Genomic DNA, 20723 nt, shown 5'->3' on the forward strand with positions numbered 1-20723 from the left:
TTGCGTTTGAGACTTCCGGATTTTTTTCTATTTCATATTTCCCATTAAAACCTGTTATGTTTACTATAAGCGCACACTGGCTCTTACAAATTAAGCGCAAGGACCCTTTCATAGCCTTCAGCGTTCTAAACGCTGCACTGCTTCTCCTCACTACCTACTATACAGCACCAGCACTCTCACGCACAATATGCGTGACTGATCACGAACTGAACCAGTGGGTTAAAAAAAAAAAAAAAAAAAAAAAAAAAAAAAAGGAACGCAAGACTCCGCCCCTACCTGCTGCCCCGCTATTGGTCAGATTAGTCATGCGTTACACGTGGGTCCGAACGAGGCTTGTAACGCAGCTGCTGGGAAGCCTGTTGTAGCGGTCACGTGACGTAAGTGTTGGCAGCTCTCAGCTGTGCAGGGTTCACGTAGGAGATAGCGGTGGCAGAGAGGCGGATGCCGCTGAGCTGAGCGGGCAGACGGGTATGGAGAAGCAAGCCAAATGTGTGGTTGTAACGGGTGAGTAATGACATGGCTGTGAGTGCGCAGGGAAGTAACGGGGCGGTAGTGCTGACTGTAGTCTTTGTGCACTCTGCCCATATACTATGTACATTGCTCAGTCACGGCACAGTGTGGAGAAGACAGTCAGCAGATCCTTACCAACTTTGGCTATAGTCCCTGTATACTCATAATAATAATAATAATAATAATGTGCCGTGTTAGTGGTTTTTTTTCTATTGCCCGTATGTAAAATGAAAGAGAAAGTTCTGGCATTGTCATACTGGTGGTGGAGGAGGAGGATGATGGCTGCAGCACCTACTGGTTCCAGTAAGAAAGTGCTGGAGGGGCAAAGTCTATGGCAGCCCTGCAGCTGGCAGTGCACTCCTGGCTGACCACAGCAGGCCCTCACTGTTCACCTATTCTATATGTAACTAAGCTCCTGCGGGTCCCTGGTGGGGAAGCCATCATAAATCTAACCTTAGATGGAGGGATCGGCTTTGTAAGTATAGGGCCCAATACGGGGTGATAGCGGCTTCACAGACCTAACTCAGAGTTTTTTTACAACACACAGATTAGAAGCAAGTGCCCACAGGGAAGTCCTGATTTCCACTCTTGACCAGGAGACCCCCGTTTTCTCCTGCTGCATATGATCCCGTCTCTGTTATGGCCACCATCCACTGTCCTACCATCAGACAGTGCAAAGAGAACATACAACATAGAAAAATGCTTGTATTCTTCAGTGCAAAGAGTCAAAGATACATTCCCCAGTACTAAATATAAGAATATACAGTACAGGACAAGGAACCCTGCATAGCAATAGAACAGAGCAGGGGGTCAGGAACTGAGGCTTCCAGTCAAAGGAAATCTATATGGAAATAGAAAACTATATCTTTTTTTTTTTTTTTATGTTAACCAATTTCTAGTGTCCGGGGTACCCCTTTAAATGGGCACTGTTAAAACTATTAAAATCTACATTTACAGGAGATGTGAAATAAAGCAAGTTTGTATTTTACACTTTTTATGCTACTTCAGGACATTTTTTAAAAGCCAACCTGTCTCGCTTTATGTGGTTGTAGCTATGTGATGCTATAACTTTTCTTTCTGATTCTGAGATTTTTTTTTTTGTGACATATTGTACTTTAGGTTAGTGGTAAATTTTTGCTGACATGAAAACATTTTTTGTCAAAAAATGCAATTTTTTTTTCATGAAAACTGTAAAAATTAGAATTTTTCTCATTTAAAATTTTCTGCGGTCACCGCACAGGTTTAATCATGTAATATTGTTATTGACAGCGTCATTATGCACGCGGTGATACAAAATGTGTACTTTTTTATTTATTGTTTTTCCAACATTTATTATTGTATTGGGGTCTATAGGGATTATGTGTGATTTTTTTTTTTTAATTTATTATTTTTTTTGTGTGTGTGTTTTTTTTACACTTTATTTTATTGTCCCACCATGGGGACTTTCAGCCTTAGACTGAGCCTGACCATCTTCCATAGCTGAGACACTTCGGGAAAGCCTCATGATGTAACATCAACCATCAGGGCTGTGTGATCTCACCCCACAGCCCTCGATGGAGGAGGAAGGGAGGATTCTTCCTTCTTGCAGCACTATAGGTGCTGCGATTGTACTGATCGCAGCACCTATATGTTTTTTTTTTTTTTTTTTTTTTTTTTTTTTCTCATTTAATCATTTTATTATTTTTTCCATACAAAATTTACGAGAAAAACATATAAAATACCAACATTAGACATCAGGATACCAATAACAATATAATCTCTTACAGTAATGACATAATACTGTTTACCCGATCTGTTTCATTCATTGAGAGAACTTAACACACCTATTCATAATCAAGAAGAGAGCTCTACTTTTCTCCATTGATTTTAACTTAATTTATCAGAGAACCTGCCAAACGGCGCCAAAAACAACAACTCACTCAAAACTTATTTAACCTACTTGCACCCCTCTCCTCCACCATCCTTCCCCAATATAAAAGAGTTTCAATTATGATTCCATGACATCCAGCCCGTGCTCCAGACAGCAGAGCAACACGACAACCACACCGTTTTATGGGCATTGTTACCATTATCTCCAGCTTTTTTTCAATCAAAAGTAAACAGAACCAGCTCATCCATGCTACGAATTTTCCAAGTGGTCCTCCATGATCCTTCTGCTCCCAACCTGGGAACCTTCAGACCAGCCAGCTCCACTTTCTTAATTCCACATTCATACTAGTGCCAGTGACCCCATTCTCATGAAGCCACTTACCCCTCTCCCAATCCCTCCAGTGACCTCCCCAACCATTTATCATGATCAGTTAGACCCACCGAAGGGATCAGGATATTTTTTGACATACATCTCTGGTTCTAAGTAAATAAATAAATGAATAACTAAAGTATCCATGGAGAAATCACATAAATAAAAGTATACACAAATAATAATAATACACATACAAATGATTACTTTCTTTCTTATTGTCACAGTATAAATGGGGCGCCACTCCACCATCCTTTAACTTTCTGGATGCCACGAAATCCCCTCCCCTCTTATCTACAATAGAGAAAGGAAAGAACAATATACCATATCATTACTGATTACTAGTTTAGCACCGGGGAGGCAGGTCCCCCATTCCCCACTTGACTCCGATCATGCACATTACTATCTAAACTTTATTGAACAAAACAAGAAACAGATCAGTACAGACTCATCCCTCTGCCAATGTTGTATTATAGAATCTAGTGTGACCCAACCCCCCCCCCCCCCCCCCCCCCCCGTCGGTGGCGAGGAAAAAAAAAAAAAAAAAAAAAAAGGATTTACCCGTCATCACAAGGTATTAACTACTGCATCACCCAATAATTTTCCCATAGCTGCACATGCTCCTTCAACTTTGCATACCATTTTTTGTTTTTATTATGCCACAATTCGTATCTCAGTATAGTACTTCCTAACTCTTTCCACTCTTTATTGGTTGGTGCTTTTGTTGAGACCCAATTCCTTACTATCACCAGTCTGGCTGCAAGAAATAATTTATACAGAACACCTTTTTTAACCCTAGGGAGCTGTTTTTCTTCCAATACCCCCAATATTGCACATAAAAACTTGTTACCAATATTAATTTCATAAATATTTATTATATTATCAAAAACATCATCCCAAAATTTAATTAGCTCTTGACATGTCCACCAGTGATGCTCTAAATCAACATTTTCACTTCCACACCTTATACACCCTACTACCCTATTCTTAGTCCATTTTTTAATATCCCCGCCTGAATAGTACAATCTATGTGTATAAAAAAATTGTGTAATTTTATGCTTTTTATTTGTGATATTGTCACGTGCATTAACATATACTTCTTCCCAAAATTCATTTTGTCTTGGTCCTATTATTTTTTCCCATTTTTTCTGTGAAATCATAGTGATATTATTACTTCTTACTTCCCCTAATAATTTAAATATTTTTGCTATTTTCCCTTTCGTGCTCCCATCCGTCCCAGTTATATACAAAATAACCCTTGAGCTAACTGTGTCCCAATTCACTCCTTCATTAATTGACCTAATCACACTTCTCATCTGATAATACCTTAGCTTACATATTGTAGTATTTGCACGTTCACACAATTCCTCATAAGATCTCATTATTTCACCTCTAAAAAAATGTTTAACATAATGCAACCCCTTTGTTGTCCAATACTCTGGATCCGGTATCTCCTCCAGAGCCGGGTATTGGCTATTACCAAACATAGGTGTAAAATCCAGTGCTCCACTAATTTCTTCACTTTTCCTCAAATGCAACCACACATTCACTAGCAACTTATTTACTGTATTCCTTGGGTATTTAACATTAACCATCGTTTCCAGCAACTCAAATATAGATTGTACCTTGAGCCTCTGTTCATTTACCCATCGTACCATAAAGTCAACCTCCCTCCATTTTACCATCCGAGAAAGGACTGCAGCCACATAGTACCTAAAGAAATCGGGTATAGCAAGCCCCCCTTTTTCTTCTGTCAATGTTAAATATTTTAATTTTAAGCGCACACGCTTCCTGTTCCAGAACAATTCATTAAGCAAAGACTCAATCCTTCTAAACACTCCTTTATTGAGCCAAATTGGTGCGCTGGCCAAAACATAATTCAACTGAGGGAGCCATATCATTTTAATGAGTGCTATCTTGTCGGCCTTCGTCAATGGGAGGTTGTTCCATATTTGGGCTTGTTGTTTCATTCTCACTATCTTAGGTGTAATATTTAATTCCTCAAATCTTCCTAGTTCTGCCGCGATCTTTATTCCTAGATATTTGAAGGACCCCTGTGGCTCTAATACTTGAAGTTCTAATTGAGGGTCTACTTCCATTCCTGAGTCCAGTGGCAATAATACAGATTTTCTCCAGTTAATTTTTAACCCCGAGTATAAACCAAATCTTGTTAACTCTCCCATTACCTCCACTAGACCCTTCTGTGTGTTCCCCAGGAAGACCAACAGATCATCGGCATACAGTGCAATTTTGTCCTCTCTCCCCATCGCCCCAAACCCTGCAATCTCCACATTATTTTTTACACTCTTTGCTAAGGGCTCGATCGCTAGGGCAAAGAGCAAGGGGGAGAGAGGACACCCCTGTCTTGTCCCTCTTCCAAGTTCAAAATACTCAGACACCTCTCCATTCACTAAAATTCTTGCCTTCGGATTACGATATATTATCCCCATCCACCCCAGGAACACTTCACCAAAACCAAAGGTTCTCAACGTTCTCCACAGGAAGGGCCACTCCACACTGTCAAAAGCTTTTGCAGCATCCAGTGACAGTATGGAGTGACCCCCCCCTTTCACCCCAAGCTGAACATTGGCATACACTCTCATAATATTGTCATGGGTTGACCTACCAGGTATAAACCCGCACTGTTCTTTACCTACCAACAGATGGATTAGTTTCATCAGCCTATTCGCCCATACCCTAGTCAAAAGCTTCATATCTAGGTTTATTAAGGAGATAGGCCTATATGACTCAGGATCTTGTTCATCTTTATCTATTTTTGGGATCAATGTGATATCTGCCTCATAAAATGATTCCGGCAACCGACCTTGTTTATATGAATCCTGTAAAACATCGTACAACTGTCCAATTAAACATTGTTCATAAATCTTATATACCTCTGCCGGTAGCCCATCTGGACCTGGTGTTTTTTCATTTTGCATATTCTTCAAGGCCTGATTTAACTCCTCCCTCTCAATTGGTCTATCCATCCATTGCTTTTGATCCACTGTTACCTTAGGCAGCCTCAAAGATGTCAAATATGCCTCCATATCGTCCTCCATACCAGTCACCCTTGATCTATATAATTCTTTATAAAAATTAACAAATACTTCCATGATTTCCCCACTTTCTCTCACTGTGTTCCCTTCTATTGTTTTAATAGCAGTAATTAACCTCGGCTTCTCCCTTCCTCTCACTAAGTTGGCCAATAACCTACCTGGTTTACCCCCCTGGGAATAATACTGAGCACCCTTGAATCTCATTTGGTTAAGGGCCTTTTCCTGCAGGAAGCTATTTAATTCTTCCACCGCCTTCTGCCACTGTAATTTTGATTCAGTTGAATTACTCCTAACATGTTCTTCCTCTGTTTTTATGACCTCTTTTTTTAGGGCACTTTCCTGCTCACCAAATTTTTTCCTCCTTCTTCCCACCTCTCTTATCAACAAACCCCTAAGATATGCCTTTGCCCCATCCCACACATACCTCAATTCAGTAGAATCCCTATTATCTACAAAAAAGTTTTCCATTTCCCCAGTGATATCTGAGTGTGTCTCAATCAAGTTTAGCCAATATGGGTTGCATCTGAATCCTTTTGCCCTACTACCGTTCTTTCTACATGTTATATCTATTTCAATTCTAACTGATACATGATCTGATAAACTCCGACTTCCATGCTTAACCTGTTTAATATTCATAATAGCTTTATCATTTACTAACACCATATCTAGTCTTGAAAAAACCCTGTATGATGCATTGTAACATGTGAATTCGGACGCATCCGGATTCAGATGCCTCCACGCATCTACCCAACCAAATTCGTTCATTAACTTTAACAAGGGAGATCTACCACTTGATCCGTACCGATCATTTTCCCTTTTCCGATCTACTTGTTCATTAATTACACAATTAAAATCTCCCATGATGAACACCTTAGCGTCAGTATACTTTGAGGAGAACTTATAAAATTGTAAGCAAACCTCTACAGAAAAGGGTGGCGGAATATAGACAAACCCAAGGACTGTCAAGCAGCCCTCTAATTTACATGCAACAAAAACATACCTCCCCCCCTTTATCTATTTCCGTTTCAATAGGTGTGAAAGGAACAGAGCGGTGAATCAATACACTCACCCCTCTGGAGTAAGCTGTAAAAACTGAGTGATATTGGTGTGCTATCCAGCGTCTATCTAGCATCTGTATCCTATCTTTCTCCAGGTGTGTTTCAATTATACAGACTATGGCGGGAAGTTGTTTAAATAATTCTTTGAGGATAGCATATCTCTTAAGTCGATCATTAATACCTCTAGTGTTCCAAAATATAATTCTTACCATTTAACTGTACAAAAAAAAATAAAAAAATAAATAAAATAAATAAATAAAGATAAACCCTCCCCCCAAGAAAACAAACCAAACAAAACAAAACAAAGAAGAAAAAAAAAAAAAAAAAAAAAAAAAAAAAAAAAAACTCGCCACCGACGGCCCCTCCCACCCCACCCCCACATGACAACCGACCCGGCCTGAGTCAATTGCCCTAGACTACGTGCCTTCTCACGACTGCCCTATGCCAGCTAAACAATACAAATTAGCTATTTCATGCCATGTGTATCTAACCATTCAACCACATCAGCTGGGTTTTCAAAAAAAAGTGTCTGTTGGAGATGTGTCACCCGGAGTTTTGCTGGATATAGGACTGCATACTTTAACTCGTTGTGTCTAAGTCTTCGTTTCACCTCCACAAATCTTTCTCGCTGTTTTTGCGTTACCATAGAATAGTCTGAGTATAAAAATACTTTTGAACCGTTAATTTCTTTAGGGGGTGTCTCCCTTACTCTCCTCAAAATCCGATCCTTATCCTTTGCACAGTGAATTTTGGCCAATATAGGTCTTGGACTATCACCCAAGGGCTTTCGTCTAGTCGTTACCCTGTGCGCTCTTTCAACACAGAAGTGGTCAGATAACTCCTCTTTTCCAACACATTCTAACAGCCATTGTTCAATAAACACAGTACAATCTTTCCCTTCACTACCCTCTGGAATTCCTACCAGTCTCAAGTTTGAGCGTCGGTTTCTGTCTTCTATTTCAACCAATTTTGTCTGCAACATTTTCTTTTCTTTTCTATAATCATCTACCGCTACTTCCATACTTGCCAACCTCCCCTCCAAATTTTCAACCTTCTGCTCTGTCACAGTCACCCTTTCTCTCACCTTATTCATATCCACACGAATGAGTGAAATATCTGTTTTAATCTCTCCTATTTGAGATGTTATCTCTGACAGGGCCTCATTAGAGCGATTGACTGCGGCTAAAATCTCTGATAACGTTGGTTCACCACTTTTATCTGCCATTTGCATACTTGTACTGCTCCCTCCACTCATACTACTACCACCTTCACTCAGTCTTGAGGATGCTCCTTTCCCTTGAGGTGTTATACTTAAGAATTTCTCCATCTTTTCCCCTTTCTCTTCCTTCTTTTTTACCTGGGGGGATAGCACCTGCTTATTAACATTACCAGGATCTTTACGTCTCACTCCACCCATATGGAATTTATCCCACCCCACCCCCCAAAAAAAAACAAAAAAAAAAATGCACTATTATTGAATAACTATATATCAGCAATTCAGAGAGTCAAAGTTTTATGCAACACCCTATCTGTTCCCAAATATATATATCACAATATATCCCAGAGCTTCCCCCGCAATCCAAACAGTTTATCCCCCAATGAGCCAATAGGAGTTATACCAAAAGGCGAGTTTCAGCAATATATTGGTTGAGTTAGGTACTATGCCACGGTATTAATCAGGAGGGATACACCTACACACACGCATGTTCAATACTCAGTGAACCTATATTATTTATCAGTCATTTCTTTTATTTCTGTTATTGTCCAAAGTATTTTCTTCAGTGATGTTTCACAGTTCAGCACTACAAATACCAGCAAGTTCCAGTTCCTAACATGGGAGAAATTTATATCAGATTGGTCTCACCCAGTCAGTCGGATGCTTCTTTTTATACCAGGGGAGTGTTATCCATACGTCTCTCTATCTCTCCTCTCCTGTAAACATACGCTGTTAGTCATAAATCACTGAACTCAGACTTGGCTCCTCTAACAGTTCAGCACCGATAACCTCCTCGTCCAGACCAGCTGATCAACGTCTGCTCCTAGTAATCTCAAGCTCCAGGCCCCAGCCGTGCGACTTCCTCTGCAACCACCTTCACCTTTACTGCCCAGTTCTGTCTCTCTCCTTCAGCATTCCTTCAGTATGCAGCTCGATTCCCGCTCTCCTCCATACCAGCTCTCTCTTCGCTCAGCAGCAGATTCCACCACTTATCTCCACAGTCATTAATCAGTGCGCGGCTTAGGAGCTTCCAGACGCCGCACACATCACCTCTTCAACCTGCATTATCTCCGATCAGACACCACCAGTCCACATGGCATAGCACAGCATGAGAAGCTCAACGTGACGTCCTACGTCATCACGTTAGCACGCCCCCTCCACACTCTTTGGTCCGAGCACCTATATGTTTGGTATAGCTACTGCAGGTGCCCGGCTATCACTGACATACCCGCCCCCCACCCCACGGATAACACGGGCGCAGGAGCTGTCATCCCTGTGACGTACCGGCACGTCTATCTGCCGGAACAGTATGCAGATTTGGACGTGCCGGTCCATCCATCTGTGGGAAAGGGTTAAAAACAAAGCTATACTTGCTTGTGTCCAGGTGTAAATACAGGAAGCGGTTCAGGGAAGAAAAAGAGCGCTGCACCTCACACCTATGGCTGATACTAGTACCTCTCGGCTGCATAAAAAACATCAGAATTCTGTATGTGAATTGATAAAGCCACACTGCCCCATGTACCTCGTGCAGGTATCTGATACACATGGGTCCCTACACTAAGTCCACACTGTGCCGGTCAGTGACCACCACCCCCGCAGGCGTGCACAGTCAGGGAAGGGAGGCCATGGAACGGCCCTGCAACCCCCATGCCACAGGACCAGACCCAAAAATGCCACACCAGAACCCAGCCAGCACTGCCAGCGGAGGAAGCTGCCCCCAAACAGCACAAGTCCGGATAAGGTATTGCACTCACCATAGCTATCACAGATAGAATGGGACAGACAGGAGGGATTAAAACCATGAGCACTCAGGTGTCTCCTGCTAATTGCGGTCATGTGGGTCTTACCAGGAGGAGTGCAAAACACGGAGAAAAGAGAGAAACAAAATACATTGAAGAAAAAGAGCACTGCACCTCACACCTATGGCTGATACTAGTACCTCTCGGCTGCATAAAAAACATCAGAATTCTGTATGTGAATTGATCAAGCCACACTGCCCCAGTTACCTCGTGCAGTTATCTGATACACATGGGTCCCTACTAGGGATGAGCGAACTTTTGAAAAGTTCGGTTCGATCCGGCGAACTTTCGTGAAGTTCGGATTGGTCCGAACCGAAAACGAACCTTGCTCTAACGGCTAAATAATTGCAGCTACAATAGTGGGAGTGTGATAGGGTATAGTTTCGTTTAGTTGCAGTTGATATTACAATGAAAAAAGTGTGAAAAAAAAAGTGCAAAAATAATGGGGGGAAAAAAATTATAGAAATAATAATAAAATATAGTAAATAAAAGTGCCAAAATAGTGACAAAAAATATTGAAAATAAAAGTTTACAAGGAGGATGCGGCAGGACTTGATTGCACCCAGGCCAGTATTGTTGAGAAGAGACAAGTCAAGGAACAGGAGGAGACAGCAGTAGACTGCTCGCCTCTCAGGCCAGTATTGTTGAGAAGAGACAAGTTGATCAGCAGGAGGAGGCAGCAGTTGATTGATTCCAATCCAGTATTATTGAGGAGAGGCTACTTGAGGAGGAGGCAGCAGTTGATCGATTCCAGGCTAGTATTATCGAGGAGAGGCTACTTGAGGAGGAGGAGGAGTCAGCAGTTGATCGATTCCAGGCCAGTATTATTGAGGAGAGGCTACTTGAGGAGGAGGCAGCAGTTGATTGATTCAAGGCCAGTATTATCGAGGAGAGGCTACTACTTTGTGGGTTGCAGCTATACGGGGTTGACAGCACCCAACAAAGCAGCAATGTACAGGGTATCACAAACGTTTTTTTTTTAGTTTTTTGGCGTTTTCTTTAGGTTTTTTTTTAATGAAGTTTTTTGGTTGCAGCTATACGGGGGTTGACGGCACCCACCACAGCAGCAACAACTAGCGTCTCCTCTCAGTCACAGAACGGTAGCTGGTTCTGACTCTTCTCACTTTTCTCTGTCTTTTTTTTTTTATATCCCTATCTCTGCCTGGATATCACAAGTTTTTTACTTCCTATCTCTGCCTATCTCTCCCTCTCTCTACCTCCCTGTAGCTATCTACTTGTTTGCCTATCTATGTGCTTTCCCTCCCTAACTAGCACAGAGCTTCTTTCTCTCTGCAGTCTAGACACACAATGAGAGAGAGCATGGACGCTCAGGCACTTCCTGTTCCTGTAGTGACGTCACACACCTTAATATTCACATAATAACAGGATAAAAGGGATTATAGGAGTAATAATTCCTTATATCCTCTTCCATTCTGTGAAAACAATACAGTTTTGCGACGCCGTTGCGGTTTTAACGAACTTCGTAACAAACTTCTTGAAAGTTCTGGTTCGTAACGGTTCGGTTCGCTCATCCCTAGTCTCACACTGTCCACACTGTGCCGGTCAGTGACCACCACCCCCGCAGGCGTGCTCAGTCAGGGAAGGGAGGCCATGGAACAGCCCTGCAACCCCCATGCCACAGGACCAGACCCAAAAATGCCACACCATAACCCAGCCAGCACTGTCGGCGGAGGAAGCCGCCCCCAAACAGCACAAGTCCGGATAAGGTATTGCACTCCCTATAGCTATCACAGATGGAATGGCCCTGCAACCCTGTCCCATTCTATGGTCTCCCTTCCCTGACTGTGCACGCCTGCGGGGGTGGTGGTCACTGACCGGCACAGTGTGGACTTAGTGTAGGGACCCATGTGTATCAGATACCTGCACGCGGTACATGGGGCAGTGTGGCTTGATCAATTCACATACAGAATTCTGATGTTTTTTATGCAGCTGAGAGGTACTAGTACCAGCCATAGGTGTGAGGTGCAGCGCTCTTTTTCTTTCCTGAATCGTAAGTACAGGAAGTCCCAGCTATTACAGAGTGTAACGGCTCAATGTGTTCATCATTTAAATGGCTGCCTTTTCTGAGCATGCAGATGACCAGGTGTTTGGTCTCTTTTTCAACCAGCACAAGAATAATGGTGTGCTTTCACAGAGAGATTTATCTGACAGATTTTTAAAGCCAAAGTCAGGAACAGACTATAAACAGAGAACAGGAAAGAAAAGACTGAGATTTCTCCTCTTTTCAAATCCATTGCTGGCTTTGGCTTAAAAAAATCTGTCACATAAATCTCTGTGTAAACACACCATTAAAGGGGTAGTGCGGCGCTAAACAATTATTCACTAAATAACACACATTACAAAGTTCTACAACTTTGTAATATATGTTATGTTAGTGAATGGCCCCCTTCTCCGTGTTCCCCCCCCCCCCCCCCCCACTCCGGAAGTGTGATACACTATACTCACCTGATTCGTGTCGACCATAACTATGCTTAGCCAATCGCAGCTGAGCAGCTGATGACTCCACAGAGGGGGGCCAGCACGAGGGGCGGTCGGAGCGGTTCGGCCGGCCTCTCCAAGATTACATCTTTGTCACAAGATGGCGGACGGGGGTCAACACGAATCAGGTGAGTATAGAGCCCTACACTTCCGGGTCTAGCGTGGGTGGGAGGGAACACGGGGAAGGGGGGCCATTCACATACATAACATACATTACAAAGTTGTATAACTTTGTAATGGGTGTTATTTAGTAAATGATTGTTTAGCGCCGCACTACCCCTTTAAAATCTTCCTTCAGGAGACTGATCCTGGATTACATATAAGTATAGCTTTCTTGTAAAGCATGATAAAAAAAAAAAAGTAAATTGCCAACTTGCTTTATTTTACATCTACTGTTGATTTAGATTTTAAAAGTTTATAACGACAGGCATACCTTATGTTGGTAAAATAGTAACAGACTCCCTTTTATGCCCCTTTCACACATCAGTATTATACTGTCTGGATCTTTGGGCCCCTAGTGGATGCTGGGACTGGTAACTTTGCATCTCTCCTTTTCTTGTTAATAAGTCTTTTAGATATAAGGCTTATTAGTCTACAGGAGTGTTGTGGATTTAACTTTTTTCTAAAATCTATTCCAAATGATAAGTTTTATGCTGCAGCTACAAGTATTGTGTATTATGTCTTCACAGGGTTTGGTCCCTTTGGGGAGCATGCTGTAAATGCAAGTTGGGTGGCTGTTCAGGTAAATGTACATTTACAGTTTTTCCTTTCGACAGGGTAATATCCCCCCATAGGGCAATCAGCGAGTCATTTATTGAGAGGAATGGGCCTCTAGCAGTAAGACTGCATTCACACATTCCTTGCTCCTCGTGGAACACGGACGTGAAATGCCTGTAATGGACTCTTCCCCTGCCTGGGCAGCATCTTTGATAAGATGCTGAGAGCAGGGGAACTGTACAGATATGCACCGCGCTGTAATAACAGTGGCGGGCGGCTGCTTCATTATAGCGCGGCGCATATCTGTACAGTTCCCCCGCTCCCAGCATCTTATCACAGATGCTGCCCGGGCGGAGGAGAGTCCGTCACAGGCATTCCACGTCCGTGTTCCGTGAGGAACACAGAACGTGTGAATGCAGCCTAAAAGCATGACATAGAAGGGATGTGCCAGATTTAGCTAAAGTGGCTTGCATGGCATAAATACAGCAAAAAATCTTAAACCAGGTGTAAACTCTTAGTAACCCCCCCCCCCCCCCCCCCTGCATGATTTATTCTGAAATGCTAAGGTGTTTTAAAAAGGGCCAGTTTTAAGGAAAAGAGTCTTCTCTGGCTTCTCCACGTCAATTTTCATTTGCATATAGAGATAGACATGTCAGGCAAAGTTGAGGAGAAGCAGTCCAAAGCAAACTTCTTCTCATGCACGGCTCTCTTTAAAGGGGTTGTCCAGTGAAAGTATTTTTCTTTCAAATCAACTATTGTCAGAAAGTTATTTAGATTTGTAATTTACTTTTATCGAAAAATCTCAAGTCTTCCTATACTTATCAGCTACTGTATGTCCTGCACAAATATTTTATTTTCAGCCTGACAAAGTGCTCTCTGCTGACATATCTCTGGCCGAGACAGGAACTGTCCAGACCAGGAAAGGTTTTCTATGGGAATTTCCATAGAAAGCCTCTGCTTCTCTAGAGAGTTTGAGAGATGTCAGCAGAGAGCACTCTGTCCGACTGAAAATAGAAAATTTCCTGCAGGACATACAGCAGCTAAAAAGTATGAGAAGACTTAAAAGAAGTAAATTACAAATCTATATAACTTTCTGACAATAGTTGATTTGAAAGAAAAAGATTTTCGCTTGATAACCCTTTTAAGGGTGGGTTCACATGTACAGGATCTGCAGCAGGTTTGTCTCCAGTTTGTGTGTTTGTTTGGGGGGGGGGGGGGGGGGGGGGGTTGCAACTTGGCTCCATTGAAGTGAATGAAGTTTAATTGCAAACCACACCCAAACTGTAGACAAGAGTGATGCGGTCTCTGGAAGAAAGTGGCCATGTTTTTCTAATGCTGGATAACCCCTTTAAGACTGTTTAGCAAAGTGTTGTTCATCATAATGAGAAGGCATGCCAATATTTCATGCTTCCCATGGTAAGTGCATGAATCTGTTCACGTAATTTTTTTTTCTAGTAAGTAGAGCTTGAAAGTTTTTTTCAGTAACAGCATTATTATTCAGAAGAAGGTGGCAGTTGATATTAGCCATACAAAAGAGAAATAGAACCCATACTCCTTTTTCCAAAGCAACATGTATGATGGTAGTTGTAATGATAGAAAACACTGTGGAGTGCTTCCCCAGACACTTCCTTCCTGTGCTTGTCCTGGGTAAAACACCTTTGGTGTGGTAATATTTTACCATAAGCAGAAGGGCCGGGGATAGAAGAATCAGTTGGATGATATTTGTTGCTAGGTCTACAAAATTAGGGCCCAAATTATATTTTTTTTATTGCATTGTCAGCCATTTTAGTGGCCATGTGGAGCCCTGTTTCTTTGAAAAAAACAAACCAAAAAACCCTGTGCTGTTGTAGGAACAGGGTATATACCTTTAGATTACGTTGGCAGCTCTACCCACAGTGATGTCAAAATGTATCCATATTACAGACTGTATAGTTCTATGTTGGGTTTCATATGGCAGACGAAGAGGAGATAACTTAATTTGATATATAGCATCCAATATACCAGACAAAGCAAGAAACATGCCTATTGAGTTGCATGGTGGACCCATCTGGATTTGTGATACTGATACTCAATAAAGAGACATGTGTGAGGTTTGAGATCCTGTTAGATCTTTTACTATTATGAATCTGGATAAATTACCATTACCTCTTAGGTTTTTTTTTTTTTGTTCCTTTTTGCAGGAACTGGAAAAGTTAGGCCTTGGTGACAGGGTTGATCTTCATGTCTACGAAGTTCCAGTTGAGTATCAAACTGTGCAAAGGTTAATCCCTGATTTATGGATAAAGCACAGACCTCAGGTAAACTTGTGAAATTATTTACTGGGTCGATTACTTATCATTTTGCCCTCACCTAATTAAAAAAAAAAAAGAAATGATGCAGGTTCTTTTTTTCTCTGCATCACAAAAAGTGGAATACTGCATTCTCCGCATTTACTTAAAGTGACACTGTCACCCCCTATTTGCATTTTGACTGCTCTCCACAGGTGTAAAGGGTAAATGTTACAGCTTTCATTACTTATTTTATATCACACCTCATGGTGCTTGTTCTGGTTAAAAGTCGTTTTTATCACCTGTGGATTGGTATATGTGGGCGGCGCCTCGCTGCCTTTGTGCCACACCGTTCTGCCCCTAGCGCAGCTTAGCCCCGCCCCATCCGTGATGTCATCACCGAATAGGCCACGCCCCTCATCGACCATTGGTGTGGGACAATCTAGGGGAGTGGGGCCTAGAGCTTTAGGCTGGCCCTTCCAATGGCTGCTGAGGGGCAGGGCCTATGCGGCGGTGACATAACAGATGGGGCGGGGCTAAGTGACGCTAGGGGCGGAGCAATGTGACACAAAGCCCGCGAGACCCCGCCCACATATACCAATCCACAGGTGATAAAAACGACTTTTTACCAGAACAAGCACCATGAGGTGTGATATAAAATAAGTGATGAAAGCTGTAACATTTACCCTTTACACCTGTGGAGAGCAGTCCAAATGCAAAATGGGGGTGACAGTGTCACTTTAATGTTTTAACAGACATGAAAGTGTGGATATGAATCTTTCTCATATCAAATATTCTGAAAGTCAGTTAATAGCTGATTCAAAGTAATGTTTAGTGTTTTTAGCATTAAAAAATTATATTCTCATCTGTTTTTTTTTCTTCCATGTGTCCCCAGTGGTGCCACTGTTAACTGGACAAAATTTGTCTACTTTCTCCTATCTGGCAACTTGTAAAGGCAGTAAGCCTTTCCACACAATGATGAAGCCATGTGATTTATGTTTGTTTTTTTTTATTAATTGTTCATTACATAGTAGTTTAATTATATTCTTTTTACACAATGTTCATACAGACCTCTTCATGGTCTGAGCCTCAGGCTTCTTCCTTGTCTATTTTCATCAGCACCAAAGAGGGATTTGCTTTACGTGTCCCATAGCCAACCTTGTTTGGCTAGAGGAAAAGGTGAGGGGATGTTAACTCAATGTCACATTATACAGCACTACCTCACTGTATAATGTGACAGTAACAGGCCCCTTCATTGCACCTGGGTGATGCAGGTCCGAATATACTATACAGTGATTCCCCTTGTCTGTTTCCCCATGCTACCCTCACCACCGTGCTAGAAACTTATGAGCAGACAATGATTTCATACTGTTCTATACTGTTCCATAGTGGCTTCATCTGCTGTTATAAAGCTCAGACTAATAAGCTTTATAATAACAGTGATTGCTACATAGTAATCTATGAAATTATTACTCTCGACTAGGGCTGGGCGATATGAACGATATGCAAAAATATCGTCATCAATTCGGATTGAGATATGTATTTTCGGCATATCGTCATATCGCGATACATGCCCACGGAGCGGTTGTGAATAAGCTTCTCACTTACCGCTCCGTGGTACCGCGCTGCAGGGCCTTTCATTCACACATCGTCAGCGCGCTAGCTGACGATGCGTGTGACGTCAGGTCTCTCCCAGTGCATGCTGGGAAGAAGATGCGGCCCATCACGCCTCGCGGACTCCATCAGCCAGCCCTGCAGGAAAGGTAAGTAGCAGAGGGGTCGGGGGTGCAGATGGCTATGGCATGGGGCCTATGATGGCCCTGGCTGGGGGGAAATGATGTGGCAATGGCATGGGGCTTGGCTGGCACATAGGGAAAGCTGATGATGGCATAGGGGAGGGGGAGATGACTGGCACCGGGGGGGGGGGCTGATGACTGGCAAGGGGGGGGGGGCTGATGACTGGCACAGGGGAGGACTGATGACTGGCACAGGGGAGGACTGATGACTGGCACAGGGGAGGACTGATGACTGGCACAGGGGAGGACTGATGACTGGCACAGGGGAGGACTGATGACTGGCACAGGGGAGGACTGATGACTGGCACAGGGGAGGACTGATGACTGGCACAGGGGAGGACTGATGACTGGCACAGGGGAGGACTGATGACTGGCACAGGGGAGGACTGATGACTGGCACAGGGGAAGGCTGATGACTGGCAAGGGGGGCTGATGACTGGCACAAGGGGGGGCTGATGGCACAGGGTGGGCTGAAGGCATAGGGGAGGGCTGATGACTGGCAAGGGGGGGTGATAACTGGCACAAGGGGGGGGCTGATGACTGGCACAGGGGAGGGCTGATGACTGGCACCAGGGGTGGCTGATTGCACAGGGGAGAGCTGATGACTGGCACAAGGGGGGGGGGGGGCTGATGGCACAGAGATGGCACAAAGGGGGCTGATTGCGCAGGGCTGAGCCGCTGATGGCACGTGGGTGTACCGTGGTGTGTGTCACATTATCTTGTTGATGCCCATGCTGTTTGATTCTAGTCTTCTTTATTGTTAATTTAAGATGTGTTATTTTCGTTGTTGAAAATAACGCTTTATAAGTATAAAAAAAACCTTGGCTCCTAGATTCTAATGAAATTTGTCAAGCCCTGACATAAGGGATGATGGTGCTGGCTGGGAGACAGGATGATGGCAAAAAATGGCATGGGGCTGATGTTGTATACACACACAAAAAAATTGATATATCGTTATATCGTGCATGCATCAAATTTATATCGTGATATAAATTTTTTAGGCCATATCGCCCAGCCCTACTCTCGACTCCTATACACTGTGATAGAATGGATTGGGACTGTCTGAAGACAAAAATCATAGCAACTAATCACAGCTCAGCTTTCATGTTGTTAACATATGAAAGCTGAGCTGTGATTGGTCATTGTGGGAATACTAGACAGTACATGGCCCAGATTTATCAGTTTGTCTTACAGTTCAGCTTAATTTCTAAAGTTGACTTGTATTGGTTGCTCTTTGAGACAAAAATGCATCCGTTTTTTTGTGTTTGGCAGATTGATAAAGCTGGGCCAAAGTGTTCTGTTTCCAAACTACAGCTAAAACTGCATAGGAGAGAACTTTCATTTTGATATATAAAGGCTGCTGCAGTCCATCAGTTTTCTAATTGTTGGACCTTTTAGGGTTCATTTACATAGAAAGATTATCTGTCAAAGATTTGAAGCCAAAGCCAGGAATGGATTAGAAAAGAGGAGAAATCTCAGGCTTTCCTTTATGACCTGATCTGTTTATAGTCTGTTTCTGGCTTTGGCTTCAAATCTTTGGCAGATAATCTGTTAGATAATCTTTCTGTGTAAATGGACCCTTATGCAAGTTTACACGGAGCGATAATTGGCCCAATCGCACGATTAACAATTTCGAAGTAACTATTTTTTTTTTATAACGATCAGCGTTTAGACTGTACGATATATCGTACAGAAAAATCTTTTGCGATCGCACGCCCACAGTCCGGCCCCCTGCTCATCCGCAGCCCGGCCCCATGGTCAACCGCAGCCCCCTGCGCCGCTCCGATCGCCCCCGCCCTGGCCACGAGCATACGTTACCTGCTCTGCGTCGCACGTCTTCGACATCCCCGACTCCGCTCTTCAGTGCACTGATTGGCTGAAGAGGGGAGCCAGGAATTTCAAACGTCTCCTCTTCAGCCAATCAGTGCACTGAAGAGCAGAGCCGGGGATGTCGAAGACCTGCGACGCGGAGCAGATAACGTATGGTCGCGGCGGGGGTGGCGATCAGAGCGGCGGGGGTGGCGATCGAGCCGGCGCAGGGGGCTGCAGATGAGCGGGGGGCCAGGCTGCGAGCGGGGCGGCGGGCGGACTATCGTGCGATGACTGTTTACATGGAACGATCAGCAAATTTTTTGCGAACGACGATTTATGAACATGTTAAAAGATCAAAATGAACGATTTATCGATCGTTCGCCGCGTTTACACGTACGATTATCGTTCGAATTCGAACATAGTTATCGCGAAAATTCTCCCGATAATCGTTTTGTGTAAACGTAGCATTACACAGCCTGATTATCAGGTAAATGAGCGTTCCTAGGACCAGTCACTAACGACAATTGGCCAATATAAAAGGGCTTTTACAGATAACATTTTCCTCTTGTAGCAGCAGTAAACTGACAGTAGCTTGCCCTGGTATTCTGAGCCAGAGATAGAAGCATGAGTGCTGCTTGTAGAAATGCTGATTTCATTAAATTTTTGTATATTTTGAGTTTAGGGTGGGTTCACACGCTCGCAATGTGAGTTTGCAGCGAAATCTGCTGCGGATCTTTCACTTTCATTGAGATTATATATTCTCAGTGGGATTGTTATCCCACTGCAGGTATATAAAAGTCATCTTCCTGAAACAGTTGGCACCCCAGTGAATATGTGGGCAAGAGGGGTTCATAGAAATGAGTGTACTGGTATCACCCCCTAGATGCCAGTGACACTTTTGTAATATACAGCTGACACTCATTGCGTGTGAAGCAGGCTTAGTAGATGTTCTTAAGAAGTCACTGTCATATATACACTCACCGGCCACTTTATTAGGTACACCATGCTAGTAACGGATTGGACCCCCTTTTGCCTTCAGAACTGCCTCAATTCTTCGTGGCATAGATACAACAAGGTGCTAGAAGCATTCCTCAGAGATTTTGGTCCATATTGACATGATGGCATCACACAGTTGCCGCAGATTTGTCGGCTGCACATCCATAATGCGAATCTCCCGTTCCACCACATCCCAAAGATGCTCTATTGGATTGAGATCTGGTGACTGTGGAGGCCATTGGAGTACAGTGAACTCATTGTCATGTTCAAGAAACCAGTCTGAGATGATTCTAGCTTTATGACATGGCGCATTATCCTGCTGAAAGTAGCCATCAGATGTTGGGTACATTGTGGTCATAAAGGGATGGACATGGTCAGCAACAATACTCAGGTAGGCTGTGGCGTTGCAACGATGCTCAATTGGTACTATGGGGCCCAAAGAGTGCCTAGAAAATATTCCCCACACCATCACACCACCACCACCAGCCTGAACCGCTGATACAAGGCAGGATGGATCCATGCTTTCATGTTGTTGACGCCAAATTCTGACCCTACCATCCGAATGTCGCAGCAGAAATCGAGACTCATCAGACCAGGCACTGTTTTTCCAATCTTCTACTGTCCAATTTCGATGAGCTTGTGCAAATTGTAGCCTCAGTTTCCTGTTCTTAGCTGAAAGGAGTGGCACCCGGTGTGGTCTTCTGCTGCTGTAGCCCATCTGCCTCAAAGTTGGACGTACTGTGCGTTCAGAGATGCTC

The 20723-nt window shown here is 43.3% G+C and overlaps 1 protein-coding gene across 1 annotated transcript in view; it reads left to right on the top strand.

Annotated features, from left to right (window-relative positions):
- The first annotated feature begins 371 nt into the window (after nucleotides 1-371).
- PGPEP1 (pyroglutamyl-peptidase I) overlaps nucleotides 372-20723 on the top strand; it is a 40814-nt gene continuing 20462 nt past the window's right edge. Inside the window, exons 1-3 of the mRNA XM_069962473.1 lie at nucleotides 372-504; nucleotides 13067-13119; nucleotides 15275-15391. Of these exons, the coding sequence (XP_069818574.1) occupies nucleotides 471-504; nucleotides 13067-13119; nucleotides 15275-15391 (204 nt within the window). The 5' untranslated portion in view covers nucleotides 372-470. The remainder of the gene's footprint in view (nucleotides 505-13066; nucleotides 13120-15274; nucleotides 15392-20723) is intronic.

This window comes from Dendropsophus ebraccatus, chromosome 3 (genome assembly GCF_027789765.1).
Source record: "Dendropsophus ebraccatus isolate aDenEbr1 chromosome 3, aDenEbr1.pat, whole genome shotgun sequence".
In the NCBI taxonomy this organism is placed as follows: domain Eukaryota; kingdom Metazoa; phylum Chordata; class Amphibia; order Anura; family Hylidae; genus Dendropsophus; species Dendropsophus ebraccatus.